Source organism: Volvox carteri, assembly GCF_000143455.1.
Source record: "Volvox carteri f. nagariensis unplaced genomic scaffold VOLCAscaffold_15, whole genome shotgun sequence".
NCBI lineage: Eukaryota > Viridiplantae > Chlorophyta > Chlorophyceae > Chlamydomonadales > Volvocaceae > Volvox > Volvox carteri.
In genome coordinates, this window is record NW_003307558.1 from 1,230,770 (window position 1) to 1,258,451 (window position 27,682).

Sequence of the window (27,682 nt, forward strand, 5' to 3'; positions counted from 1 at the left end):
CTGCCTCGCAGAGCTGGCTGCCACCCAGCAGCGGTTGCTGCTAAAGATATGTGCGGCAGCGCTCATGGCCGCACTGGCACCGTAGCAACACAGTGCCAATCTGCGCTGCGGCCTGTTCGATGTACTCCTCGGGAAGGCCCTGCGGAAAGGAATTGGGAAGTCCGCGTGTAAGATGTAACCACATGAAAAGGGAACGGAAAACCTGAATGCACATGCACGCTAAGCGCAATGAAAACAAGACAAGAAGAGGCAATGTCCAGGAAGGCTTGGGGATGGGTGGGGGAAACGTGCAAGTTCCTGGGACGAGCTCAGAAGTTCTGGTTAACAGCAGAAGTGGTCCGCTGTGCATCCACCTGACGAACGCCCACGACCCCCTGCCCTTCCGCCGCCCGCCCGCACGTAATCCCCTTTACCGCTTTCTCTCTGCCTCCCAGTAACTCCGCTCACTGTATACGCCCACCACGACCGCCTCACCTTGAACGCATCCATGCACAGCGCCGAGCTGAGTTTGTAATCATACGTTAGCTCCGTACCCGGATGCAGCTCGTGAAGGGAGAATAGGAAGATGCGCCGCTGCCCCTCGATCACCACTGTCCTTGAAACGCAATTGGGCCTACAGCCATATGCGAACAATGGTAAATGATCGAGCGCTCTGAGTGACTACTGTGTCCAGCCCTATGGGAGTCCCTTCCCGCAGCGAAATCTCTCCTCCCCTCACGCCAAGGCGGAGGGAAGGGTCCGAGTCTAATAGCGCATATGGAGGCCTGATTACACGGAAAGCAAGTCAAGAGACCAGTTAACTGGAAACGCAGTGCGGGCGCGTGTGCTAAGGGCGAGAGAGGGAATTGTGCGCAATGCGAGGGGGAGTAATAGTGTCACCGGATAGGTATCGAGTACCACCCAAGGGCCGTACCAGGTGCTATCCGAGGTGTCGCACGCACTCGCTCACCCGCATGAATGATTGACGAAGCGCATGATGTTGCCGCGGTGCGTCGCATCTAGCACCACCGCCTCGTCAGGGAGACCGCCCGGATTGAACAGGTAGCAGCCCAGGCCGGCTGCAGAATACCTGGAGCCGAGAGCGAGGTAGGGTGGGCGCGCGGCCGGGCGGGTGTTGAGGGCACGGCGGGGCGGGGACCAATGGAGAAGGCGAACACTAGCTCGCAGTAAGCCCCTTCAGAGCAGGGCTTATTTGTGGCTGGAGAACTGAGGGCTGCGGGGAAGCCCACACCCATAGATGCACCCCCTTACTGGTGTGATGAAACACCGCCTGGCCCTCGGTGCGCTCACACGCACATGTGCACGTGGCCCCCCGCAGCGTCAACACACATACACCCACATCCCCACGTGCCCCTTGTTACCTCTTCTCCCGCAGGTCTGCCACTGAGGTCCGCACCGCCTCCCCGTGGTATTCCATCAGGAGGGTGTCTGCGGGGATGCGCTCCGCCGCAAAGACGCCCAACTGCGCAATGCCGGAGCGCCGCACCACGAACCTGGCGATGGGGCGACAGAGCAGGGGTCGACGTCAGTGCAAGTCGACGTCAGGCCAGGGAGGCAAGGGGCACCCGGATAACATGTACAACTGCCTGGGCAACTAACGGTCAGATAGCAACGCCGTGGCGACGCAGCCAATAGGGGACATTTAAAAGTGTAGTGATTGATAATGTGGCCAAAGGGTGGCTAGCCTTCACATCTGCATGACAGCGCCAGGCTGAAAGGAAGCAGAGTCGCAAAGGAAGTGGAAATACTTCCCAGGGGGTGGGAGGAGGACTGCACTCTGTGCCCCGGACCCACCGCCACGGTGTCCTCTACTTAACTCCCAGATTAATGAGAGACCAACCTGCGACTCATTATTGCCTTGGCATCTCGTAGCGCGTTGAGCAGCTTCCCGGTGGCCGCCGCCTGGCCGTCGCCGCCGCCCCGGCCGCCTGCCCCGCCGCGCAACCTCACGCCTCCAGCCCCTGCGCCTACAGCCTTCCCCACCACTGGCAGCAGCTCCACAGCCACCCTCCTATCCTTGACTGGCAGTCGCTTTCCGGTGGCAGCGGCGCTGCCACCGGTGGAGGCAGCGGCCGCACCGTGCGGCACCAAGGCGCCATCCAAGGCGTTGGCGTCCTCCGTTTGCGAAGCCCCGGTGCCAATTGGCGATGCCAGAGCAGCAGCGCCGCCGGGCAGCCCGACGGCGGAAACCCTCAGCCCCGCCGCGACCAGCGGAAGCCGTGAGCCAGGTCGTAGGGGATGGATGATGGGCGGCGGCTTTAAGCGGTGCTGACCCAGCTTGGAGAGGTCGATGGGTCGCGAACGCGCGCAGCCTTCCTCCGCCGGAGGGGGCCCCGATGCAGCCACCGTCGCTTTCTGTGGCGTGGACGGTACCTGACGCCGCAGCGGCGGTGTAGCCGTCGCCGTCGTCGCCACTGTGCCTGCCGCTGACCGCGGCGGCTGCAACGGTACCGCGGCCGGTGCCCTTGGAAAGGAGTCCTCTGAGCCCCATTGACATCCGCCCTGTACGGCAGGGGTATCTGAAGCATTAGCTGAAGCGCCTGGCGCCGGAGGCATAAGCTCCGACCGCGGAAGCGGGGCCGGGAAAGGCATGGCGGCCGGCGCTGTGACTACAGCGCCGCCGTTGCTACTGCCTTGGCTCCTTTTCCCTCCTGGTTGGCTCCGTCGCCGCTGCTGCTGCTGCTGCTGCTGGTTCAGCAGTTGCTGCCGCAACTCGAGATGGTGCTGCTGCTCCAGCAGCAACGAGTTGAGGGGTTGCTGTTGTTGATGACGATAGTGACCGTAGAAGGCTTTAGGCGCAGCTGCCTTCCGTACCGAGTTTGAGTTGGTTTCAGAGCTTGATTCGTACCCAGGCGCTGGGCTTAGGACCAGGGGTGGCGCCCAGCTGCCCGAGTTTCGCCGGAGGCCGTGGATGGGCGCAACCAGCCGATCCATCGCCTCAATTGCAGCTGCCACCGCAGCCTTGCCCGCGTCGCCCAGCGAGTTCTTCCCCGTCGGGTCGCCGAGTAATGAAGCCGTCGGTGCCGCCTTGGACTGGGACTGCAACGCCACAGCGCCACCCTCTCGCTTCGTGCGCTTATAAGGCGGTTCCAAACTTACAGCTCCGCCATTGTTGCTGTTGCTTCCGCTGCTGCCCGCACCTCCCCAAGCGCCACCTTGGACGAGCCACGCCGCAGGCGACGCTCCAGCCAGCATGGTCGTAGCAGGGAGCGCAGAGGACGTCCAGGGCGCGGTTGGCAGTTGCGACGGCACCTGCCCAGAAACCAGCGAGCTGGCCGCGGGGACACAGCCTACGCCGCTTGCAGGTGCAGCCATTGTACCAGGCGCCATGGCCGACGAACCACTGGCCCAGGACCTCCAGTCAAAAGACAGCGGCGCAGTGCCGGGAAGAGCGTTTGCCGCCTGGTCCTGTAGCTTCTGCTGCTGCTGCAGGAGTCCCCGATCTTGCTGTTGCGGGTAATGATGTTGGTTCTGGTTGCCGTTGATATGCTGCTGTTGCTGCTGAGGTGGCATGGGTGTGGAGCTGCTTAGCTGGGGACGCGGCGCCATGTGCTCCTGATCGAGATTCAACTGTTGCTGCTGCACTTGCCCTTCACCAGACCTCCAGGAACGCATCACCTCCGCACGCACTTGCCCCAAGGGCAGCCCACACAGAGTCCCTGGGGCCACAGCCCCACCAGCCGCAGCGCTTGAGCCGGCGGAAGCCCCGCCGGGCCCAACACCCAGGCCGAAAGACTCCGCGTGCTGGAAAGCCCACTGCGGCGCAGCACAGGCGCTGTATGGCCCCTGCTGACCGCTCTGTGCTGTGAGATGGCGGACCTCCTCCTGTTGTTGCTGCTGCTGCTGGCGTTGCTTTTGTTGTTGTAGGAGGTGGTGCTGCTGCAAGACTTGCCACTGGTGGTGCTGCTGCAGCTGCAGACGTTGCTGCTCCTGAGGTAACAGCAGCCCGGAGTCCTGCGTGGCCAGAAGAGGCGGGTCAACGTAGGTGTTGAAAGTTCTGTTGCTGACTGCGGCTGCGGTGGTCCCCGGGGCGGCACCCAGCGCTGCAGGATGCGCCTGGGCTGCGGCCATTTGCGTCGTTGTCCGCATCACCTCCGGCTGCTGCTGCTGCTGAAGCAGCGTTGGCGCCTGGCCAATCTGCACGGTTGACAGGCACGGGTGCGCATGTCAAGTGAGGAGACTTCCCAATGCAGCGTCGCAAACAGCCACCCTCAGCCTACTCGCGGCCTGCTGGAACATACTACCTGCGCCGCGAAGCCTAAGCCAAGCGTATCTAAAACCAATTGCGAAGTAACGTAATCACAGTCGCTGTATACACCGCAGCCCAGAGACCTAGAAATGCAAAGTAAGTAGCACGCGGAGCTCAGATAGGTGTCTTCTTCTTCCCGAATTGCGCGTTAGATAACTTAAGATCTAAAGAAAGCTGCCCTGGTTTGAGGTAATTGTGTTTACCCCGCCTGTCCAGTTGCGCCCCGACCAGGCCCGCTGCCACGCACGCTCGAACGAATAGCCTTTTGCTCGTGTCCTCTCCTAAGCGCAAAGAACCCTGCCTAGTTCATAACAACTCGGAGCCGCCCGCCTACCTGGTGAAGCTGTTGCGTTGGATGCCGCGCAAGGACCGAGCAATGGGTCCCCATCGCGTTCTTTGACTCGGCTGTCACCGCACCTGTGCCCATAGGCTGCTGCTGGGATGCGTTTGCCGATGACAAGCCGCCCAAGACGGCTAGAAGCATCAACTGTTGCTGTTGCTGTTGTTGCTGCTGCTGGCAAGGCTTTACCTGGTCACCTGATGCATAATGGCCATTGTCCTGAACTGGCGTAAAGAGCGGCAGCAGGGGCCGCCCCAGAAGCAGCTCAGTAGGCTTTGCGGACGTGCGGGATGGCAGTGTTAGCTGGCCGGGCTTGAGCTGCTGCTGCTGCTGCTGCTGGCCATGCATATGTGGTCCGGCCAGGAGGGTGCTGTGCGGCTGTTGCTCTTCACGCATATGCTGGCTGGCCGAGAGATTGTGCGGCTGCTGCTGCAAAGACTGCATCTGACCTATTTGCTGTTGCATCAGCTGACCTGTGCAGCATTGGAGCTGATCCTGGCCTTGGGCCTGGCGGATGCAGAGCGCCTCGCTGCTTAGCGCATGTGACGGGCTCACGTTCAGGCCCTCCTCAGGCCGCTGCTGCGCGTCCCGGCCCTGTGCTTGCCCGTGTTGCAACCGCTGCTGTTGTGGCTGCGGCCACTGCCCGTGCTGCTGCTGAGGGCTTACAGATTCTGGGAGACCCGGCCTGCCCTGCCCTTTCTGCTGTTGCTGCGGAAGAGCCTCGGCTCCACGCCGAAGCAGAGCCGCACCAGCATGCGCATTCGGTGGGGTAGCCACCCTTGCCACCGCTCTTCCATGAGGCACCGCCTCCACCTCCTCTTGCCCCGCCCCGTCCGGTGTTGTACAGCTGTCTTGGCCTGACAATTGATGCTGCTGTTGCTGCGACTGCAGTTGGCAATCTAATGTGGGGGGTTGAATGTGGACATCAGTGCGGCTCCGATGCTGTGGAACCTGTTGGCCATTGTGCGACGCTGGATTCACAAACATTGCCTCATGCAGCTGGGGCGGCGGCTGGGAGGGTAGCAGTCGATGCTGCTGCTGCTGCTGCAATAGTTCAAGTTGCGATTCTGGTGTGGTGCTGCTGAATTTGGTGACCCGTGACAAGCCTGCTGACATTTGTGCAGTTTCGCTGTTGTAACGCGGCTTGTATTGCATTTCCATCGGCTGCTGCTGCTGCTGCTGCCGAATCGACGACATCACCCCAGCCCATGGCTGCTGCTGCAGGTGCGACAGCCCACTGCCTGAGCTAGCTGCCATGGCCGTGGGTCCCGACGACGTGCCGACTGGCGCCGAGGGCACCAGCGACTGCGACGCGATACCAGAAGGTGAGGACAAGCAGGTCGACTGTTGGCGCGACGCAGACGACGATAGCGGCGGACCAGCAAACCGCGGTTCTTCCAGCCTTGCCGGCTGTGTCTTGGTGAATGCCGCTAGGCCCTGAAAACTGTCCTGCGGACTGGCTCTCAACTGACCTCCACTTGCGCTCAGGGCGGGCCCCGGCTGCAACAACGAGCTTCCCGCAACCAGGGAGTGCTGCTGTCCAGTTGGTGGTCCCGCGGCTGCGGACGGCCAAGAAACCCCGTCCTGCTGTGACTGCGCCTTGGCCTGCTGCTGCAATTGCAACTCTGTCACGCGCTGGCCGTGGGACGTCTCCTCTGGTTGCCTGGGCAGGTCTTGCACTTGGACCCGCGTCTGTTGATCCAAGGACGACAACGTTTGGCTCTGCATCTGGTACGGGAAGACTTGCTGCCCCAGCCCCCGCTCATTTCCCAGCAGTTGGGAGTCCTTTGGTAGGGTTCCCGGGTAGCCTTGCAGAGCCTGCCTGGCTGGCGTTCGCTGGACCGAGAGCTCCTGCAGGGCCTGCTCTGGCACCAGGTGCTGCCGCTGAGCCGTCATTCCGCCTCCGCCGTAGGCCTGAATAGACTGTGGACATGCCTGCAGAGGTGCTGGCCAGTTGTTTACGGTCCCTGGCTGCGATGTTGATTGGGTTTGAAGCTGCTGCTGATCCTGCTGCCAATCCTCAAAGCCGTCCAGCTCCGGCATCAGCAGCTGCTGGAGCTGCCGCTGGTCCTCCTGCCGCTGTCGCTCCTCCTCCTCCTCCCGCCGTTGCTGCTCTTTTTGGAGCTGCATCTGCTGCAGCGGCCACTGGAGCTGCTGCTGCTGCTGCAGCTGCTGTTCCTGTGGCTGCCGTTGCTGCAGCACTGTGCACCGAGGAGACGCAGGAGTTGGAGTCTGTTGGGGCAAAGGATCCCTGCGCTGCTGCTGCAATTGCTGTTGCATTCGCCGTTGCTGCACCTGCGTCCATTCCTCAGTAATGTCCGATTGCGGCTGCTGTCCCCACGATAACTCCTGGGCAACACACTGTGCTTGCGTCTGCTGCGAAGCTAGTTTATTGGACGCATGGCAAGCTTGCTCCTGCTGGTCTACATGCTGATGGGGTTGCTGACATAGCGTTGGCTCACACCTGTGTTGACCATGCTCGGCAGTCTCTGGGCCTTGCAGTCCTGCCTGTAACCGTATTCCCTGCTCGCCAGACTGCCCCTGTTGTCCCGGCTGCGCCTGTGCCGCGTGCGGCCACGGCTGCATCTGCATGCCTTGCTGTCCTGGTCTAGCCATCAGGGCATGTGCGTCCGCTTGCGGCTGTGGACCCTGCAGCCCCGCCATGCTCTGCTGCAGCTGCGACCCAGGGTACTGTTGAGGTCCTGAACGCATCTCTTGTCCCTGCTCGGAAGGAAGCAATCGAGCTCCTTGCTGCCGTTGCAGCCCGGAGGCCATGGGAAGGGGTTGCTGGCAAGCAGCCAACAAGGCATCCGCGCTTGAAGTGCCATTGGTGCATTCGTTCACGCCTCGCGCTGCCATCCTCCCGTTATGGCTCAGCAGTTGCGCTGATGCAGTCCTGAAAGACTGTGGTTGCTCTTGCTGCTGCTGCTCTGGTTGCAGCAACTGCGATAGTGACTGTAATGAAGACAAGTGGGCACCGGACGGCGATTGGTCCACCAGCGGCAGGTGCCTGGGCTGGCTATCTAGGAGCTGAAGCATGGGGAAGCGAGGGTCCTGTTGGGGCCCACAGGCTGTGGCCAGCTGCGCACCGCCGCTGAGGGGTTGCGAGACAGCTGCTTGATGTTGCTGTTGTTGTTGCAGAAAGTGCTGCTGCTGCTGTCCAAGCCCCGTTGCGTAACCTGCCGGCTGTGTCCCCGGCTGCCGATGCACGCCAAGCGACGTGTCGCCAGGCCGGAGGGTCCCCTGCAAGTCCCCGCACATTTGGTTACCCTGCGTTTGCACTTGGGCACTGAACTTTGGGATCGGCTGCGTCTGCTGCTGCTGCTGAGTGCCATGCATCTCCATCTGCTGCTCATGCTGGAGCTGCTGCGGGAATAAGAGCCCTCGCTGCTGGACTGGTGTTGTCTGTTGCTGCCGCTGCCAGTCGACGGGCCCCAACGTGTGCGCTCGCTGGGTGTTGCAGGGCTTCTGCTGTTGCTGCTGGGGAGGGCTACGGTATTGTTGTTCTTGATGTTGTTGCTCCTGCAAGGACCCATCATGTGTAGCCACTCGGCGGCGCTGCTGCCTTTGGTACTGCTGTTGCTGCTGCTGTAACAGGGCATCGCCGGGCTGCGAGTTGCCCAGGCGGCAAGTGCTCGGCCAAGGCGCAGCAGAATCCCCATTTCCAGAAGGCTGAATGCTTGGGTGGCCATTCGGCGCAGATGTGCCTTGAAATAAAGAGGATTTTTTCGGGTGGTCACCCTGGCCGGCCGTCGGAGGCTGTGAGGAAGCTAAACACCAGCCTCCAGACACAGCAGTGCTACCAAATGGAGATCGCTGCTCCCCGCCCTGCATGGAAGAGCCACTGCCAGAGCTGCTCAGGGATCCCGCGACGCCATGGCCATGCGTGGGTGCAGGCGCGACCGACGTTGAACCATTGCGGCTGCCCGGAGGAGGAAGTCCGGCGAGTGGTTGGTGACCGCTGATAGACGGGTCAAGACGAGAAGGGCTGACGACTGGGGCACGCGCGGTCCACTGCTGCGCAACCGACCAGTCGCCTTGACTGGTTTTTATGAGAGTCGCAGAGTTCGGTAGCGCAGCAAAGCGCGCATCGCCACCTGCTCCAGACGGCATGGAAACGGGCAAAGTGTGAACGCGAGCAACAACCTCAACTACTGGCCCCTTGGGATTTATCATAGTATAGATCATTAGCGTTCCATTAAAGGCCCATTCACTTCCGTCCAACCTCAGTTACAAGCTCGAACAACAGTAGCTGTCGGCCAGGCCCCCAGGAGATGCCCATGAGGATCATTGCAATGCTTAACCACATACGAGGGGTCTGTTGTAATAAACCCTGGACGAAACCGGGTCGCCATACCCAAGGCGTTGGCGCGAGAACACTTTCAAAGGGCCGCGTTGCAAGCCAACTAAGGACAAAATACATTGCATAATTAATGCTTTACGCCTTGCCTTTATGAGCGCATCATACCAGGCAGACTGAGGTGGCCCTACACTTACCTGTGGTTGCTGGACATGGCTCTCCGGCTTCGCAGGCGTATGACATCACAGACCCCGGTAAACCGCACTTCGCAGTGAGAAGCGATTCATGCGAACTGGGCTGCAACACTGGGGTTGATAAGTGCCCCAGCTCCTTGCTTGACAGGCGCAGACCCCCAAAGTCCTCGCGGTGTGACGCCACGAGCTGTGTCCGCCGCCTCATACCTTCCAGAACATCGAATGCATTCGCCATCGTGCATACAGAGAAGGCTTTCAGGTGCACCTGAATGTGCTCGGACAGATGACCGGGGCCTTAAGCCCCAAGGCACTTTGTTAGCTGATCAAGTCTATTTTCATCGTTTGTAATGTCTGTGAGGTCAAAATGACGCTAAAGCAATAGGCTTGGGGGCCTTGACACGGCCTCCCCTTGTTAAAAGCCACAAAGACTTAACGTGGACACATTCGCAACAGTAAAACGATATTAGGTGTGTCCTCTACAGCTGTTTACTATGCACACAAGGGCGAAACAACTAGTCATGGAAATGGGGAGTCCAACGCCAGAATTTGGTAATGCACAGCTAGTTAAAGAGCCAGATTCTTTTGAGAACTCGGCTGTACAGCCAAGCTGGGCGTGCCAAAATGTTTCTTGAAACTTACTCTCGTGTACGGCATATCCGTCCGAGACGAACCGGTGCAACGAGTTAATAACTGCATTAGCTCGTAGATGGAACATCTATTTATGAGGGGCCCAGAGTCCAGAGCCATGCTGCTTCTGATTGCACGGGCATGGGCTTCCCTCCTGCTGCTGGCCATTACCGTCATAGGCTATGCTTACAGTCATGAACTATTATGGGCCTGTGGTGATGGGGATGTCTGTCCCGGCGATGGTTCCCGTCGCGAAACTGCAACAGACAAAGACGGAACTGCACAATTTACGGCAAGCACAATAAGAAGTTTTGGTAAGCTTAAACTATGTTTGATATCCTTACACGAGAAACGGGCTGATCTCCACACTTAGCTTCACCCCTCCCCAGTTACTTGACGCTGTCATCGGTCAATCATCTGATGTCCCGGTATAATTTCGCAGGTTTACAGGCGGCGGCTCTAGCAGCACAAGCATGGCCATTTGTGCAACCAGTGGGTATGAGCGGCATAGTGGGCTACGCCTGCGGGCTATTGGCCAGGGTGCGTTACCCGTGCTGAACTAGTCCCTGGCTGCCCTTGGCAGCACGGCCATTATTGTATGCGCGATGCACTGGCTTTGCGATTGTATGATTGGCCTTTGACCGTACTCTCGGATAGATAACAGTTAAATCTGGTGGACGAGCTGCAACTGGGAGATGGGCCACCTGTCCTTTCTACATGTTTTAATCTCAAATGCGTGAACGCATATACCCCTTGCAGAAAGTGCTGCAAGTGCTGCTGCTAGGGGCGGCTTTCATCATCAGCGCTGTGCAGGTTGGGCTATGGCGGTTAGGGAACAAACAGTTTCACGCAATACCCCGCGTTTTTTGGCCCGAATCCTACAAGTCGCCATTCGGCCTTAGTGTCCGTCTTGAATTCGCTTCCTAAGTCTTCGAGAAAGCGATGTATTGCTACTGAAATGTTCCATTAATTCAGCCTATTGTGCTACATGCATGGAGGCAGGGTGTGACAATATGCGCCAATTCAACCAAACCTGATCGCATGCATAACATTAGCATGGCATTCACAGCTCGTCTTGCCAAGCAATCTGCATCCCGCCTGGGCAGAGCTATCTTGAAACTTGCATTAGGAATATCATAACTTAGCGGCTGTGCGTCATCATGAAATAATCCATCATCATCATCATTACCATTATCAACATCAATGTTAATAATGCTCTGCTTGGCGAAGGCGGCGGGCTCCCTTTGTGTTAGGGCATTTCATCAGCTCAGTGCCGTAACGCTTGTCCGCCCGCCTGTTCGCACGAACGCACGCATGCTCGCACTTCGCCGGCAAATGCACCTATCGCCGCGACGATGTTCATACAAAAAATACACATAGATTTCGCCGAAGCATCTTGTTTAACTTTATGTTAACGATAAACATACAAACGGTTAGACAATCCTGAGACACTGCTGCGAATTCGGTATTCCGGACCTCCCATATCCCAGGCCCTTGCCTACCTGAAATGGGTCACGGTGCACTGGGACCGGATCGACGCCGACCTTGCAAAGCTTCTTGGAAACGGAAGGTGAGCATATCCACGACTCGCGCGGATGCCTTAGCGATGATGCACGCCTTTTGTCATGAGTCACTACAACTCCGTAGTAGTTCCAAAAGGTTGTCAACGAAGGCGCGTAGCATTAATACGTTGCCGCGGGTCTGTGTGGTTACCCGTGCACACCTTCGCCGCTCATCCAGTGGCGAGGACGGGACTGGGACTGGGGGTCTGGACGCGTCCGCTCTGCTGGCCGTGGCTTCGGAGCGTCTGGCGACGGTGCTCTCGCAGGTGGGCCTCCGAACAGGAGCGGCGATGGGGTTATGCCTGCAGGGGCCAATGCGGCAGTTGCACGGTCGCAAAATAATTTATTGCCTTATATGCTTTATGACCATATAGCCGCATGTTCGCCATGCCGATCTCCCGCGTGCATGCCTGATCCAACAATGTTTCCGCCGTGCCCATGCCGTAACAGTTAGCACCGTCCTCCCCGTTTCGCTTTTGACGTCAGGGTCTGCCTTCCGTGGCGGGCTTCACAACGGGCCTAACTTTGGCATTCATGCCGGGTATGGCGCTGGTCTAGGCACAGATTGACGGGCCCGTGGTCGCTCACTCAGGTCGCAAGGTCGCTTGGTTTGCCGGGTCCGAGTTGGCTTGTAGGGGCTTCCTTGTAGCAGTCTGCATTGACGACGGCGATGGCACTCGGTGCGGCTAGACATGCTCTGGTTTTCTTATTCTGGTTGTTGCGGTGTTGTCGGATTAGCCAAGCGGGCGGCGACGCTGCTGGGTAGTCAGGAGCTTGGAAGCCAGGAGCTCATATGCTTTCGATGGCGTTGTCGCTGGCGTTTCGGAGACCGCACGTGCCCCCGCCCGTCCCTAAAGAAGGACAAAGTCCACGGCGATGTGTAGCTGCTTGAAAGTAGGCCTTGAAATGAACCGTGCTTTTACGAAAGGAGCGTAAACATCATCAAACTGCAGAGGCAAGCAATCAACCAGCGTATTTGTGAACCGCCTGAGCGACACACACAAGCACACACACAACGTCCCAGCAGGGGCCGTGAAACGCTTCCTGGGTCCGTCCATTTGCAAGGCCGTCGTGCAACGAAGGTTTGTCAGCCCGGCACCGCGTGTGTGCTACTGTTGCAGCGCGTCGGGCCCCCACCATTATGGCGGGAAGAATGGATGAGACATGTGGAGGTCTGTGGGACCTTGGTAAAGCACGCTGTGTCTAAGGAGGGTTTGTAGGCGGTCGTGCAATGCCCGTATGGGATCCGTATGCTGTAAGGGCGTACGGGGGGCCGGATGTACGTCGTGCATTGCTTTGCACGGCAGCGCGTAAGTCCTTGCTTCGAGCTGCGACATCGTTTTTGGACAGCATGGGAGCCATTGGCGGAAACAAAGAAGATCCTTTCAGAGGTCTGCGGGGCCAGCGTTTCTCACAAGTGTAGGCAGGAATGGAATGAGATGAATAACTGCGATGCCCAAAAATGAATTTGATGCCAGAAATCAACCCCAAGCGTCTGGCAGGGCGTTGGGGCAGTCCCTTACGAGGTTGCAATAGGAAAGGCAAAATCCTTTCGCGAAGTCATAGGTAACACGATTAGGCCGATGGCAGTCCCGGAGATGTCTTGGGATTCCGTCCGTCCGTTTCCGGGATGCCATCCGTTGTACCTGCCATAACCTTAATTCGGGTTAGTTGCCATACGTCCAGAGATTTAACCTCACACAGCCTGAGGAATCAGCAAATTGCGCGGCTGCATCGTATCTTGCAACTGTGTAAATTGCGAGCAGGCAACATCGGGCCGAATGTGGACATGACAGTGGGCTGGAGGGGCATTGGCGTGGGTTTGCTGTGGCGGCGGTTTGTTGTCTTGGCAGCTGGGCAGGCGTTCATTCAGCAAGGGAGTTTGTCCTCCGAAGTGGAATTTTTGCGTATAATATAAATGAGGCGTGTGAGGTAGTGGTCCAAGGTTACAGAACCTGCTTACGGATGCAATAGAGCACATCTGGGAAGACATTATCATTTATGCTACTTTCTGTTCAGCCCAGCCTACCGCTTGTCCACAAGAAACACGGACTGCAGGTGCACGACTTGCACGCCCAACTTTTATCGCGATCACTGGTTTCGCGGTGCAACGAGGCCAGACAGCCAAATCGCTCCCAAGCAAACCTCCGAGGCGTGATGTACAACCTGGTACCGCGCCAAAATAAATAAATGGTCGGTCATTCCGCCCTGATGGAGCAGGCGACAAGGCAGCCTTGGGTTTACGCACGTGCTATCCTGCCCGAATCAGCCGGAGTGTGGGGGCTGAAATCATGCGCATCTGCCGTAGCCAGATCACAGGTTTAATCACGCTCTGCAGGTTAATCACGCTCTGCATGCATGGGCGCACACGACATATCGTACATACAATTATGCAACACCTAACACCTATGCACCCTTAGCTGGTGAAACGTCGCAGCTAGGGAAGACCTTGCTGCGCGCCTGCGCGAATACATGGGGGGTGTCACTTTTTCGGTTTAAGGTATTCCCTTCTTAAATCCGAAGCAGAGCGCGTAATTCTTGGCCTTGCAGTCGTCCACATAGGTGTCTCCGTCGCCCGATGCGTCTAGGTATGGACACGAGCCAGGCTTCTCGTCCCACAGCCAGCAGCTCTTTCCGTCGAGATAGCAGATCGAGTAGGCGGTTTCTGCAAGTGTCGATGGAGAGGCCCGCAGGGGGAAAGGAGTTATAGTCAGCTTCCCAAGATACATTTAGGCGTTACTCGCATGCAGGTCTAAGGGGGCTGACGCGGTGCGGGGGTGTATTCGCAGGTGCATGCCCAATCAGCAGACGGAGCGGTGGGCGATCCCCCCGACCAAATCCATTATGCGGAATAGCTGCTTTGACGTGTAGTGCCGCGCATGGGTCCGACCTGCTGTTATTGGGACGGCAAAATGTAAGCGCACCTAGCACACATTACACATGCCGTGTCGCACCACCCTGAACGAGCAGCCTTTCGCAGCCGCTCCTGCACCGAATTTATACGCCAGAACCCGACCCGTCAAGTTCAGCTTGGTACGGTGGCAGGCAGCAAAGGCCTCGTCACACAGAACCACGTACGTACGTAACTGGAAACGTTCTCACCTGAAATCCCCTCGTTGGCCAATGACACCAGAATGTAGCCCTCGGACTTGCAAAACTCGTCCGCTTCCTTGTATCCAACCTTCGAGCCTGAAATGATGTACTCCAACTTCTTGGACTTGAGGAACTTCTTGCCTTTGGCTTTGCCTTTGACTGCATTCGGGTGGAATTGGGGAAGAGGGCCGTGCGCGAGGTTAAACAGGATTCTGCGGAGGCTGTGCATGGCGCTGGGCTGCGAAGGTAGTAAGGGGATGAGCTGATGAGCCGCGTTGAAGGGCACTGCTGGGCAGCACCCATGCGCACGCAACCTAAACATTAGGATATGAGGAGCTTGCTCTGACCATCACCGCCGTCACGGCGTCAAAGAAGTTCAGGACACTGCCGCGGCATCGGCGGTTGCTGCTGTCCGTATGCTAATAAGCCGCGTTTCACTTCATGTAGAAGCGGCGTCGGTGCCACAGGGGAGTGCGTGCGGAAGTGCGGAATGGCCAGGACGAATGGCTCGCTTCGCACAGCTTACCTTTGACCTTTTCAATAACTTTGGCTTTTTGAGGGGCCAATGGCTGACTCGGCGGCTTGGGCGACGGCGGCTTGGGCGACGGCGGCTTGGGCGACGGCGGCTTGGGCGACGGCGGCTTGGGCGACGGCGGCTTGGGCGACGGCGGCTTGGGCGACGGCGGCTTGGGCGACGGCGGCTTGGGGGACGGCGGCTTGGGGGACGGCGGCTTGGGGGACGGCGGCTTGGGGGACGGCGGCTTGGGGGACGGCGGCTTGGGGGACGGCGGCTTGGGGCCGATGGCAGTACGTCAGTTGAAGTACAATTAGACACTTTTCGCGGCAGTGGCAAGACGAACGTAAGTTTGGGAATGGGCAGTCAGATGCGTAGCTTTTAACATATTAAACATACACCCTCTCGAGGCGCTGCTTGAGGCAAGCTGCTAACAACAGGCTGAGTTTTAAATCATACTAGAGGGTCGGGATGCACTTGCAAGCCCTGACGGGGCTCTGCATGAGCTGAGGAAGGCAAGAAAGGGATTCGGCAAGGCTTGTCGCCGGCTAGTAACCGTTGGAGATGCAGCGCGGCACTCGCTCACTAATCGGGTACCTTCGGTTTGTCGTGTCCATCACGCGTGGTGCCGACTTGCGCACTCGCTGCAGCAAAGACACGACAACGTTCCACGAGGCAACGCAAGAGGGAGCGCAGGAGCTAGCGTAAGCAGAGAGGATGCAGCGTTGAATGATATGCATATGTAACCGAGGCGTAACACACATATGTTATGCGGGCTATCATTTACGGATGCACACGGCATGCCGCAAGCGCTCCACATACAAGCCTGCGTGCGCGCGTCCTGAAAACGTTGTTGCCATATGCCCCACGGCGCTGCACAGCTCGCTGCAGCCGTTCCGCGTGTCCACCATCCAGGATCATCAGCATCATCAGCATCAGCCATAATTGCAGCGCGAGACCAGGCGCCACTTATGTACGTCCTCCGCCACTCACCCTGCGGTGCCATCAGGCACAGTACGGCCACCACCGCCAGCAGCACCAGGCGGCTGGTCATGGCCCGGTGGGGGCTGCTGGACGCTGCAAGTCGGGTCATGTGGGACCACGTGAGGCGGGGCTGACTGTTAGGGACCTGACCCGGCCTAGTCACAAGTCGGGGGAAGCCTCAGCAACAAGATTACAGCTTAGGTCGAGGTTCACGAGGACCCAGCCAAGCAGGTGCTCCGCTTAGGTAGAGCGGAGGAACTGCGCGTCACCTAAACACCAGCCACCGCTCTGCATGCAAGTTCATCAGTGTTCGATGTTCATAACACGACACCTACGCAATGTTTTATAGCAAGATTGATACAGTGCCATTTTAGTTTTCAGGTGATGGCTTATGGGACTGGCTTCATCGCTGGACAGGCTTGTGCAGCGGGCGGAGTGTTTGACAGTCTGTCCTATCCAGTGGTCCGTTCGGATTTTGCGCTCGCGGGTAGAGGTGGGCGGCATTGGAAGGACCAACATGCGCGGATGGATGATAGATCACAGTTTCCATAGTGATAGAGCCCACGTCAATATAAATGATTGTGTGCTTAAACGATCGAGGACGACCTGAGCCCCGGGTAACCATGCGGTTGCGCGCGAGTAAGAACCTAACTAGGAGGGGTGGTCCAACGTAATGAGTGAGGTTTACTGCAAAGTGGCATATAAACGCTGTATTTTGGAGCGGGCGATGATGCGGGGAAACGCTGCTGCCAAAGGAATTAGAATTATCCAGCGCTCTAGTGACAATGGATAGATGACGTCAGACGACAAGGTGGTGGGCGGCCCTGGCCGACTAATGACAACGAAGTATTAGTAATAAAACTTTAACGATGTAAGGGTTTTCCAGTTACCGTCCCGGCGCTGTCATGAATGGACTGGTTGCAAAGGTTCCGTAAAGATATCTATGTTTGCGAATGCGTCTCGCTACGAATCTATCTGTGCATACCGCAACTCAATACCGCGGACCTGCGGTCCCACTCGGGGAAAAAGGGGTCTACCAATCCGTAAAATCAGGCTTGAATGTCAGCGCGGGATCCGTGATCGCTGCTAACGTTTTATGGGGAAGGCCATTGCGTCTGCGACCCAAGACCTCCAAGGAAAACGCAGACCAGCCCCAACCACGCCAGGGAACGGGTGTCCCCTTCCCACACACTCTATCCAGGCGGGCCCCCTGGGTAGTCTTGCTCCCTAGCCCTCCATTCCCACTGGTCCTACCAGATCACATATACTGCCTGGGCCGAGTGGGTGCAGAGCGGGGCCCCATCCTCGCACCCTCGGGAGGGGGATCAGGCACGCATTCTGTCGATTGGATACATCCTACACCACCATCACCCCTTTCGTATCCTCGAGCCAAACATTCAACAGCCGCATCCTGGTGACTGCATCCTGCATCCCCTCCGCCATCCTCACCCTTGGTGGGTTGGCATCGACCCTTCCAAACATGCCGCCATTCTGGGCCATCTGTCATCCCTATCCAGGGGGCTCTACATTTCTATCCCACTCTTTCCCATCCGTATCCTGTGCCCGACCCTCCGTCGCATCCTGACTGCTCTGCAACCGTCCTCGTGAACCGATACAGGGGGCCCTTTGGGCCCCGTTGGGCTGCGTTAGGCACTTGGTGGTCTCGGAATGAACAGCTCGCTGTGGGCCTTTCCACCATCTCAGGCCGTTGATGACTGTGGGTGGGGCCCCGTACATTCCCGTACATTCCCGGATTACTCCGCGCTCTAATGCGTTGTGCAATTCAGCGTGAACGAAAATTGCTGTGTTGTGTCGCCCTGCAGTGTTTAGGGAACTGCACGGCATGCGGCCGGCTTCCCGCCAGCATCGCCTCTGGGTTACCATCCAGCTGAGCGACCAGTAGCATCTCCCCCACGATGGCTAGTTTGCACTGCCGTTCAGGCGCTAAGTCCTGCCCTGGGTGATCGCACGGTAACCCACTTGAGCTGAATGCCTCCCTCCAGATGACCATTGCCACTGGCTCTGTTTGTCCCTGAGCCGCAGGCCCTCATTAGCTGTTTGGAAAAACTCTCGCCACACTGCTACGTATTTGTGTAGCCTCCCCGGCTGAAAACGTTTTGGGTCCGGTAGCAAAGAGACTAGTTCTCCGAGGCATTCCTGCTCCCCGTGCACATCTACCGCATCGCGTTGTCCTACGCGCTGTAGCCGCCTCCTGCCAGTCCTCCTGCAGCAGCTGGTGCGCCTCCCTCCCACTTCTGGGGGTGCTCTGGCTGCCCTTGCTGGTGTCTGACCTTCCTTCCAAGTGTTCTGCCCTGTTCGCTAGGTACTCATTCCCACCCTTCCTTCGGAAGGGTCTGCTGCTAACGACACCAGTTCATCCAGATCTACCCCTTCCGCGTCCCTTCAGGTGCCCGTCTGTTAGTCTACGCTAGATTCTCCAGCTCCACCCTTCCCTGCGCCGTCGCAGTCGATGAAGTGTACCCAAACCTCTGGCCTTGGACTTCCTTAGCATCGGATGCCCTCTGGTGGTGACGGGTGACGGGGTCAAAAAGGGACCAGCTGTGTCAACTTCCTCGAAGCCGGAAAAAGGGCGGGGCCCCCCTGCATCCGTACAGGCTGCATCCGTACAGGCCGGTAGCTAGGGCGGCACGTATGACAATTAATAGGTAGTGTCAACGTGGTGGGAGCTGTGTTTGTTGCAGCAGTGCTGATGCTGTGGGAGGTATGCTTGTCAGAGCACGGGAGGCAGGAAGCCGGGGCTCATAACCTGTTGAAGAGACGGTGTCTCTTTGGAACCTAGCAGTCATTGGCCGTTACACGTAGTCGGGAGGTCCGCGACCTGCCACCGACAGCCCCTTGCTTGGGCGTAACGTATGAGTCTGTGGTGCCGTTACCGGCACACAGCAGGGGCTCGGCCGGCAAAGTCCGCAGTCCAGGCCGGATGCTCAACGCTCAGCAGACACAATCGCAGCTTGCCAGCCCTCAGCCTTTTGGCTTTGCGGTCTGGTGCCGCAGCCATAATACACACGGAAACAGCGCCATACAGCACCGTACGCACTGCCTACGGCGCCCCTTCAGGCATTGACCCGCCTGCTCACGCGCCCTTGTCGTCCCCCTTAAAGCCTAGCTCGACACACTTCCCAAAAGCCCGCAGCACTTTCATGTGCTGTCTTTTGTTTATTTCAGCAATCCGCCCCACAGCCGCCGCGGCACACTGCCATTGGCCAAAGTAATTGTACAAACGAACAGCATGCGTACTTCATAGAGAAATGAAAGCAAATACTCTCGCAAGGTGCACATAACTGGCCGTGCGGCGACAATGGGAGGGACGGATTGAAGTTCTAGGCCCCGGAGTTGACAGGACTCTTGTACGCGTTCCACAATTACTCGTACGTGTGTATTATAAGTGAGTATGAGTGCGATGGAGTGGTTAGTTCCTCGAACTGTCGTACAGATAGTTTTAGTATCTTAAATTTTTTAGTATTACAGACGTGTTCCCTGCTTGAGCGAGGGCCTTTCGATGACGGCAGCCAGCCAAGGCCATATTCCATTCCGACAGGCCGGGGAGATGACGTCGGTGACTCGTAAAAAAATCCTACATCCTCGCCCAGCACCGCACATTTACTACTTTTCGCCATTTCTACCCTCCGACACTACTGATGATCATAGCTGGACGGCCGTACAGCTTACAAGTAGGATGGTCACTTGATTGGCAGGGGTGACGTGAAAGCATGGATGCAGGGTTGCTAGGAACCCTAGCAATCCGACGCCGAAGAGCGTCATATATATGGTGCCCTACTAGGAAACTGCCGTACATGCTGGCTGCCGCGTGCATTGTAAAGCACACACGGCGGCTTGCAGAAAGCGATCAGGCTCAGAAAAATCCATCGTACGGCCCTGTTGGTCACGAGGCAAGGCAACTCGACTGGTATGATGTTCGTGGCACGATGAAAGCCAGGCAGGCAGGCAGGCAGGCAACGGGTAGCCACGCCTACCCTGAATCCTGACACAGGTGCGGGCAGCACCAACAATCTGATTGGATCCACAATAATATACTTCACCTATTCATGCAGGTGCGTGGGGGTCTCCGCAATCACGAGTTGCTATTGGAGCAAAGCCAGAACATCCTTTCCGCCGTACACATACGAAATAAGTAGACATCAGCAGGCGCAGAGTGCCGCTGTAAATCTTACTTCTCCTTCGCGTGCAGTAGTGAGATTAACGCAATGGTTTATCAGCAGGTCCATAGCACAGCGCGTAGTTCTTGACCTTGCAGTCGTTCACATACGCCTTATCGCCTCCCTTGGAGTTCACATACGTGCAAGGATCGGCGTTCTCGTCTGATGACAGCCAGCAGCCCTTGCCGCTGTGGTTGCAGGCTGAATCAACAGCGTCTGCAGGAGGCGGATGTCAGCCGGGTCCATAACGCGGAATGCAGGGAGGAGCATTACGACATATGGCTGCTAGGAATGCGGCAATATATGCGGGTGGGTGAGTGTTGGACAGGCAGGATGGTGGCTGGGCGGCGCAAGTACGCAGCAAGCAGGCAGTACACAGTTAGGAGGTGGATGAAGCTGTCCAGACGGGAGAGCTCAGCGCCAAGCACGCAATGTACGGCACAATTGCGCCAAGTGCGGGAGTGGCCTGCCCTAAGCCGCTAAGACCATTCATGCTGGCTGACGCGCAGCCGACCGTAGCCTGTCGCACTACCAAAATCCAGCAGGGTCGACCACCACTCGAGCAATATGCATACATACGTGCATTTGCAAATGTGAAGCAAATGTACATCTGTAAAATGTAAGTAAAAACTTGGAGATGTATAACAGTAATGCCCACACCTGACGTGTCCTCGACCGGTGACACCAGGACATAGCCCGCGGACTTGCAAAAGTTGTCCGCTTCCTTGAACTCAAGCATGGAGTCTGAAATCATATAATTCCACTTCTTGCCCTTGAACTTCTTGCCTTTGGCTGGTGTGGGGACAAGGTCAAGAACGGCGATGAAGGTTTCGGTGATGCTGGGCGCACGGTCATGGGATTAGCTGCGTGGGCATGTGCTCAGGTGACATTCCCAGCAGGTCTACAAGAACATGAAGCCAAAGGCACCACAGCTGTCGTAGCAGAAAAGGACAATCCGTGCTGCAGCTGCTGCAGCGGTGCAATGCCGAAAGGGCGCTGTGATAACACATTAAAGAAATAAATACGTAAATGTTCGTGATTAATAATAATGATGATGAATGATGAAAGTATTATTAATATGATGCTGACGATAATGATAATAAATCATGATAAACCGTGTATTAATGGGCAGGGTTGGAGAGGCTCTGGGTTTCCCCTGGCCTTTGCACCTCCCTCCACCGTTTCGATATTTGACTTGCTCTCCTTCGTCCCTCACGTATGCAGTCATCTTTCCTTCCCTTTGGCGTCGTGTTATTACTACTATTCTCTTAAGTCTTCGTCAGCATGGTCGTGCAGACAGCAGCAGCCAAGCCATGGCGGTCTGGTTGGTCATTTCTGTCTTTTACCAGCCGCGGCTGTAGGTCTTTCCGGACAGTGCCCCAAACCCAAGAATGATGGCCTCTTGCCTGGTTTACCGTACCGGCCATCCATGGCCAGCTTTGGCAAGGCGTTCTGCTAATATGCGGTGTTGTTGTGCCTTCGCATGTTGTTTGGCAGAGTGGTTGATGTCACCTGGGTATCAGATTCCTGGAAAGTTCAGGATGTCTGCTGGACCCGCATAGCTTACTGGGTCTCACTAAGCGACAAATATGATGTCGGATGTCAATCAGATGTCTGATCTCAGTTCTTGCCGCAACTCCTGCGGTGTTTTCGGTGATAGCATCCACAGGGCTGGGAGGCGGGGCGGGCGACACACTCGGGGAGTTCCAGAGCAGGGAATGCATCCATAACTGTATAGCATCCTCCGTGTTGTCCTGTTGCGAGCTGTCGTGCGATTTGTTGACGGCTGTGTTGCCTCTCTTGATGTGCGGTCGTGTCGGGGTGTGTGAAGCCGCCCAATGTGCGGCCTCCCCAGCCGTGTCCGCCGCATAGGGGCACGGTGCACCGTCGTTGGACTGCGGCAGGTGCTGGCTTTCTTGACGCCCTTTGCTAGGGCGTTTGAACCTCATTTAAAGAGCTTGTTCCAGAGCTGTCCGTACGAGTTGTTTGGATTTCTGGCTTCGCTAAGGCAGTTATTCCACGGTTAAGGTTCTTGATGTAGTGGCAAGCGTTGCTTTCCGGTCTGTTGGTTTGCGTCTCCGTGTTCGACTACGCCGAGATGGATACGAACCATCAATCTGATTGGCTGGGCGGCGCTAAAAGGGAGGGGCTACAACCTACCTTTAACCTTCTTTGGGGCTTCGGGCTTCCTGGGAGCGTATGGTGCCTTAGGACTTGGGGGCTTAGGGGATGGCGGCTTGGGGGACGGGGGCGACGGCGGCTTGGGCGACGGCGGCTTGGGCGACGGCGGCTGGGGCGACGGCGGCTGGGGCGACGGCGGCTGGGGCGACGGCGGCTGGGGCGACGGCGGCTGGGGCGACGGCGGCTGGGGCGATGGCGGCTGGGGCGACGGCGGCTGGGGCGACGGCGGCTGGGGCGATGGCGGCTGGGGCGATGGCGGCTGGGGCGATGGCGGCTGGGGGGCCTGGACACACATACGTGACGTGTTGTTGCTTTCGGGTTCCAAGACTTATGGAGTGAACACTTCCTCTCGCACAAATCTCCCGTCAATAGCTGTTGAGTAAGTGTTCCCAAGACGCAAACAACTCCACGTACCCACGCACCTTTGGAGGGGGTGACTTCTCCGCGGTGCCCTCCACTATGATGATTTGTGCATTCACTCCTGCAAAGCAAGCCCAAGCCCAAGCCAAGTCAAGCCAACACACACACAACAAACCCAAGGGCCCACGAGGCCGCGGGTAAAGCAAAGGTCAAACAGTAGGAGACGGCGTGTAATCAAGTAAAAAACAAACGTTACGCGCATGGCATTGCGCACTATATACAAAAAACCTCTGCGTGGGCGTGTCATGCCGTCTTGATGAAAAGGTTGTAGGAAATCTAATCCACAGCAAAACGTTGTTGCCATATGCCCCACGGCGCTGCACAGCTCGCTGCAGCCGTTCGGCGTGTCCACCATCCAGGATCATCAGCATCATCAGCATCTGCCATAATTGCAGCGCGAGACCAGGCGCCACTTATGTACGTCCTCCGCCACTCACCCTGCGATGCCATCAGGCACAGTACGGCCACCACCGCCAGCAGCACCAGGCGGCTGGTCATGGCCCGGTGGGGGCTGCTGGACGCTGCAAGTCGGGTCATGTGGGACCACGTGAGGCGGGGCTGACTGTTAGGGACCTGACCCGGCCTAGTCACAAGTCGGGGGAAGCCTCAGCAGCAAGATTACAGCTTAGGTCGAGGTTCACGAGGACCCAGCCAAGCAGGTGCTCCGCTTAGGTAGAGCGGAGGAACTGCGCGTCACCTAAACACCAGCCACCGCTCTGCATGCAAGTTCATCAGTGTTCGATGTTCATAGCACGACACCTACGCAATGTTTTATAGCAAGATTGATACAGCGCCATTTAGTTTTCAGGTGATGGCTTATGGGACTGGCTTCGTCGCTGACAGGCTCGTGCAGCAGTGGGGGGCTTGACGGCCCAGCCGGTTCGGTGGGCCGTTCCGATTGCAGCGGACACTGGTGGGCGGCACTGGATGGATCGCCCTCTTCCCCGATACCAACTTGGCGGCCTGCACACCTGCGCGCGGAGAGAATGATGCCGACTATCCAAGTAATTCGTCGGAACAACATTCGCAGCTAGGCTGGCTGCAAATGTCGTTTGGCAGGTAGGACGCCCGCAGCCACGGTAAAGCCATAACCATTAGCCAGCAGCAGCAAGGTAGCAGACCTACATGGCCGGGGACATGACAGGATACACCGTGACGTGTGACGAGTTGGCGCCTGAGCGCGTTATAGGCTTGACGTATCGATGCCGATACAGTCCTTTTCACAAGCTCGTTAAAGCGCTTCATTCTTTCGCTGTCCGGCTGCCTATCTGAGGCTGCTGATACGCGCATTAGTTGCTGTGGGGTTGCCCTCATGAGGTTGTTTGGACTGTCTCGGGACGGACCCAGAGGCGTATGGCTGCATCAGCACCTCCGAACAACAATTGTCTGGTCCCGCAGCGGGATAACTGTCTGTGTGTAGACAACGAAGCTGCATGTCGCAGCACGCACATATGCAGCAGTGCAGCAATAAATGTTACTCCGGAATGCATGGATGTCCCGGCCAAGCGGGAGGACGGGTGTCGTGGCTGGCTTCCGTACGGCAGCTATATATTGCGCTCTTTCCCCCGGGGAAACGGCCACACGGCCATGGGCAATCCAACAGAACGGGGGCCCCCAGCGCGAAGCGCCCAGGGGGCCCCGCCCATAAATGCAAAAATGTCTGCCGTCACCATCCCCCGGGCCTCGTAAGATCATGCGGTCAATTTTCACTATTATGTTGTTTATTTGCCATTTATTTCCATAGCGCATCTGACAGTAGTTCCCAGCAACATGCGGCTTTTATGAAGCTAGATACACGTATGGTAATATCTTCTCATCCGTACCGAATGTGTATGTGTGTATAAATCCGTCGTACCGTAACCCATGGGAAGCTCAGCAGGTCAGCAGGTGCAGTATACTCGTACAGCCTTTAGGTACGACTAAAACTGAAATCGCTGCGTGCAGTAGTAGTGTGTAACTCAGCGATGCACACCTGGACGCCTGCTGCTGCGTTAGTCTGGGTGGAGCCGATGGGTGGTGGTATCCATGTCAGCTGTTACACAGATAAAGCTCGGGTCCCCGGAAAAGCTTCCATACGTGTGTGTAATGTGGAGCATTTTGCTAGCCATCAACATCAGTCATAACCTACCTAAGGAGGCACGCTGTGTCAAAGCAACGAACCAAGCAAGCAACTGCGTGGATGGTAACCGCAACAAACACCTACCAATGGATCACACCTATCAGTTCCCTCAAGCAGAAACCTGCAAAGATAACGAAGGGCACGCAGCCCAGTCCAAGCAAGCTCACAGTACCGACCCCGTGGTATATGATAAATGCTCTACTAACGGCTCACTGGTACCATCCACTTGCATATGTGGGTATTGCTCCTGGCCTTGCTAGCGTGTTTTGTATAACGTCTTTGAACTGTCACTTTTCCTCGTGTTCATATCCGTGCTCGTGGCGAGGTCAGCAAGGCAAGCACGCACGGGCCAATACTCATGCACTCCCGGGCAGTGCATCCGCTGCGGCTCAACACAGAATCTGATCACTGGCTAGCAGGCGGAAACCGGTCACTCCGCCAAAGCCCAAACTAACGGGCCGGTCCCCCCTGGCCCTGCGGCTAGCCTCTGAACATGTGGAGACCTAGATCACGAGTTTCTGCCGTACCAAAGTGCACCTCAACCTGCATCTCAACCCATGGCCTCCTAGCGAGCGCATCCCATCCAGGTGCTCAGACATAACAACCCTAGCCAGCTCAGTCCCCTTTCATCAAGGCTGCTTAGGGTTAGTCGGCTGCTTGGGGGCCTTGGGCTGCTTGGGGGCAGTCGGCTGCTTGGGGGCCTTGGGCTGCTTGGGAGCAGTCGGCTGCTAGGGAGCCTTGGGCTGCTTAGGGGCAGTCGGCTGCTTGGGGGCCTTGGGCTGCTTAGGGGCAGTCGGCTGCCCGGGGGCCTTGGGCTGCTTAGGGGCAGTCGGCTGCTTAGGGGCCTTCGGCTGCTTAGGGGCAGTCGGCTGCTCGGGGGCCTTCGGCTGCTTAGGGGCAGTCGGCTGCTCGGGGGCCTTGGGCTGCTTAGGGGCAGTCGGCTGCTCGGGGGCCTTGGGCTCCTGGGGGGCCTTGGGCTGCTTGGGGGCAGTGGGCGGCTTGGGGGCCATGGGCTGCTTAGGGGCAGTCGGCTGCTCGGGGCCCTTGGGCTGCTTAGGGGCCTTGGGCTGCTTAGGGGCCTTGGGCTGCTTGGGGGCAGTCGGCTGCTCGGGGGCAGTCGGCTGCTCGGGGGCCTTGGGCTCATGGGGGCCCTTGGGCTGCTTAGGGGCCTTGGGCGGCTTGGGGCCTTGGCTGCTTAGGGGCAGTCGGCTGCTCGGGGCCCTTGGGCTGCTTAGGGGCCTTGGGCTGCTTAGGGGCCTTGGGCTGCTTAGGGGCAGTCGGCTGCTTGGGGGCAGTCGGCTGCTCGGGGGCCTTGGGCTCATGGGGGGCCTTGGGCTGCTTAGGGGCCTTGGGCGGCTTGGGAATCATTGGCTGCTTAGGGGCAGTCGGCTGCTCGGGGCCCTTGGGCTGCTTAGGGGCCTTGGGCTGCTTAGGGGCCTTGGGCTGCTTAGGGGCAGTCGGCTGCTCGGGGGCAGTCGGCTGCTCGGGGGCCTTGGGCTCATGGGGGCCCTTGGGCTGCTTAGGGGCCTTGGGCTGCTTAGGGATCATTGGCTGCTTGGGGGCAGTCGGCTGCTCGGGGCCCTTGGGCTGCTTGGGGGCCTTGGGCTGCTTAGGGGCCTTGGGCTGCTTGGGGCATTCGGCTGCTTGGGGGCAGTCGGCTGCTCGGGGGCCTTGGGCTCATGGGGGCTCTTGGGCTGCTTAGGGGCCTTGGGCTGCTTAGGGGCAGTCGGCTGCTCGGGGGCAGTCGGCTGCTCGGGGCCCTTGGGCTGCATGGGGGGCCTTGGGCTGCTTAGGGGCCTTGGGCTGCTTAGGGGCAGTCGGCTGCTCGGGGGCAGTCGGCTGCTCGGGGGCCTTGGGCTCATGGGGGCCCTTGGGCTGCTTAGGGGCCTTGGGCTGCTTAGGGGCAGTCGGCTGCTCGGGGGCAGTCGGCTGCTCGGGTGCCTTGGGCTGCATGGGGGGTCTTGGGCTGCTTAGGGGCAATAGGATGCTCGGGAGCCTTGGGCTGCTTGGGGGCCTTGGGATGCTTAGGGAGAGCAGGCTGCTCCGGAGCACAGGGTTGCGTAGGGGCAGTCGGCTGCTCGGGAGATTTTGGATGCTTGGGGGCCTTGGGCTGCCTCGGTGGCTCGGGCGACGGAGGTTGAGGTGCCTCGGGCGCCTGGACAAAAAAACGATTGATGTATGCGGCGTTTGCAAGGTCAATAAAGTGTAGTAAGGGATCATTAAATTGGTTTGCCAAACTCCCATCTGTTAGCTGTTGAGCACTTTGGACCTCTTATCCAGTCAGGAGAGAGGAATGTGGTGGACTCAGGACATCAAAGACAAAGTGGGCTACCGGTGGGCTGTGGTAGGCTGGAAATAGATGTGCAGCGGCGTTAACTTGCTCACCTTGGGATGACGTGGCTTATTAGAGTTTCTTGATTCAACGTCTTGTGCACTCACTCCTGCAGAGATACACCACACACGGGGCCACAAGGCAGTGCACCACCTGGTTCCCTGGCAGATGCCCGCAGGATTCGGGCCTCGGCACCCAATGGCCTCTCTCCAGCTACGTCCCCCATGGCCTCCGCCACTCACCCTGCGGTGCCATCAGGCACAGTACGGCCACCACCGCCAGCAGCACCAGGCGGCTGGTCATGGCCCGGTGGGGGCTGCTGGACGCTGCAAGTCGGGTCATGTGGGACCACGTGAGGCGGGGCTGACTGTTAGGGACCTGACCCGGCCTAGTCACAAGTCGGGGGAAGCCTCAGCAGCAAGATTACAGCTTAGGTCGAGGTTCACGAGGACCCAGCCAAGCAGGTGCTCCGCTTAGGTAGAGCGGAGGAACTGCGCGTCACCTAAACACCAGCCACCGCTCTGCATGCAAGTTCATCAGTGTTCGATGTTCATAGCACGACACCTACGCAATGTTTTATAGCAAGATT

General features: G+C 58.0%; 5 protein-coding genes across 5 annotated transcripts; 1 reads left to right on the forward strand and 4 right to left on the reverse strand.

The window, feature by feature from the left end:
* Positions 1-504: 504 nt before the first annotated feature.
* VOLCADRAFT_36134 (histone H3 lys4 methyltransferase) lies at positions 505-1,486 on the reverse strand (the record flags this gene model as incomplete). Its single annotated transcript, XM_002949713.1, has 3 exons — positions 505-613; positions 950-1,069; positions 1,362-1,486. Coding segments are annotated over 3 exons (354 nt in total), but the record flags the coding sequence as incomplete, so codon positions are not given.
* An 8,326-nt stretch (positions 1,487-9,812) lies between these two features.
* On the forward strand, positions 9,813-12,193 carry VOLCADRAFT_104422 (uncharacterized protein). Its single transcript, XM_002949607.1, has 6 exons — positions 9,813-10,024; positions 10,153-10,250; positions 10,470-10,523; positions 11,201-11,280; positions 11,451-11,538; positions 11,759-12,193. The coding sequence occupies exons 1-6, from the start codon at positions 9,829-9,831 to the stop codon at positions 11,828-11,830; spliced, it is 588 nt and encodes a 195-aa protein (XP_002949653.1). The 5' UTR covers positions 9,813-9,828; the 3' UTR covers positions 11,831-12,193.
* A 1,574-nt stretch (positions 12,194-13,767) lies between these two features.
* Positions 13,768-15,972, reverse strand: VOLCADRAFT_90114 (uncharacterized protein; the record flags this gene model as incomplete). The annotated part of the gene is made up of 5 exons (XM_002949714.1): positions 13,768-13,937; positions 14,375-14,524; positions 14,892-15,156; positions 15,477-15,523; positions 15,873-15,972. The coding sequence occupies 5 exons, from the start codon at positions 15,970-15,972 to the stop codon at positions 13,768-13,770; spliced, it is 732 nt and encodes a 243-aa protein (XP_002949760.1).
* A 4,109-nt stretch (positions 15,973-20,081) lies between these two features.
* On the reverse strand, positions 20,082-23,179 carry VOLCADRAFT_90115 (uncharacterized protein; the record flags this gene model as incomplete). The annotated part of the gene is made up of 5 exons (XM_002949715.1): positions 20,082-20,257; positions 20,702-20,833; positions 22,202-22,505; positions 22,645-22,703; positions 23,080-23,179. The coding sequence occupies 5 exons, from the start codon at positions 23,177-23,179 to the stop codon at positions 20,082-20,084; spliced, it is 771 nt and encodes a 256-aa protein (XP_002949761.1).
* Positions 23,180-25,922: 2,743 nt separating this feature from the next.
* Positions 25,923-27,435, reverse strand: VOLCADRAFT_90116 (uncharacterized protein; the record flags this gene model as incomplete). The annotated part of the gene is made up of 3 exons (XM_002949716.1): positions 25,923-26,384; positions 27,147-27,202; positions 27,336-27,435. The coding sequence occupies 3 exons, from the start codon at positions 27,433-27,435 to the stop codon at positions 25,923-25,925; spliced, it is 618 nt and encodes a 205-aa protein (XP_002949762.1).
* Positions 27,436-27,682: the final 247 nt, after the last annotated feature.

Excerpts from the sequence above, each read along its gene's own strand:
- VOLCADRAFT_104422 (XM_002949607.1), top strand. The coding sequence starts at position 9,829 with ATGCTGCTTCTGATTGCACGGGCATGGGCTTCCCTCCTGCTGCTGGCC. Across the intron at positions 10,524-11,200 it reads TCATCATCAGCGCTGTGCAG|GCCCTTGCCTACCTGAAATG; the intron begins GTTGGGCTATGG and ends CCCATATCCCAG. Across the intron at positions 11,281-11,450 it reads AAGCTTCTTGGAAACGGAAG|TGGCGAGGACGGGACTGGGA; the intron begins GTGAGCATATCC and ends CCGCTCATCCAG.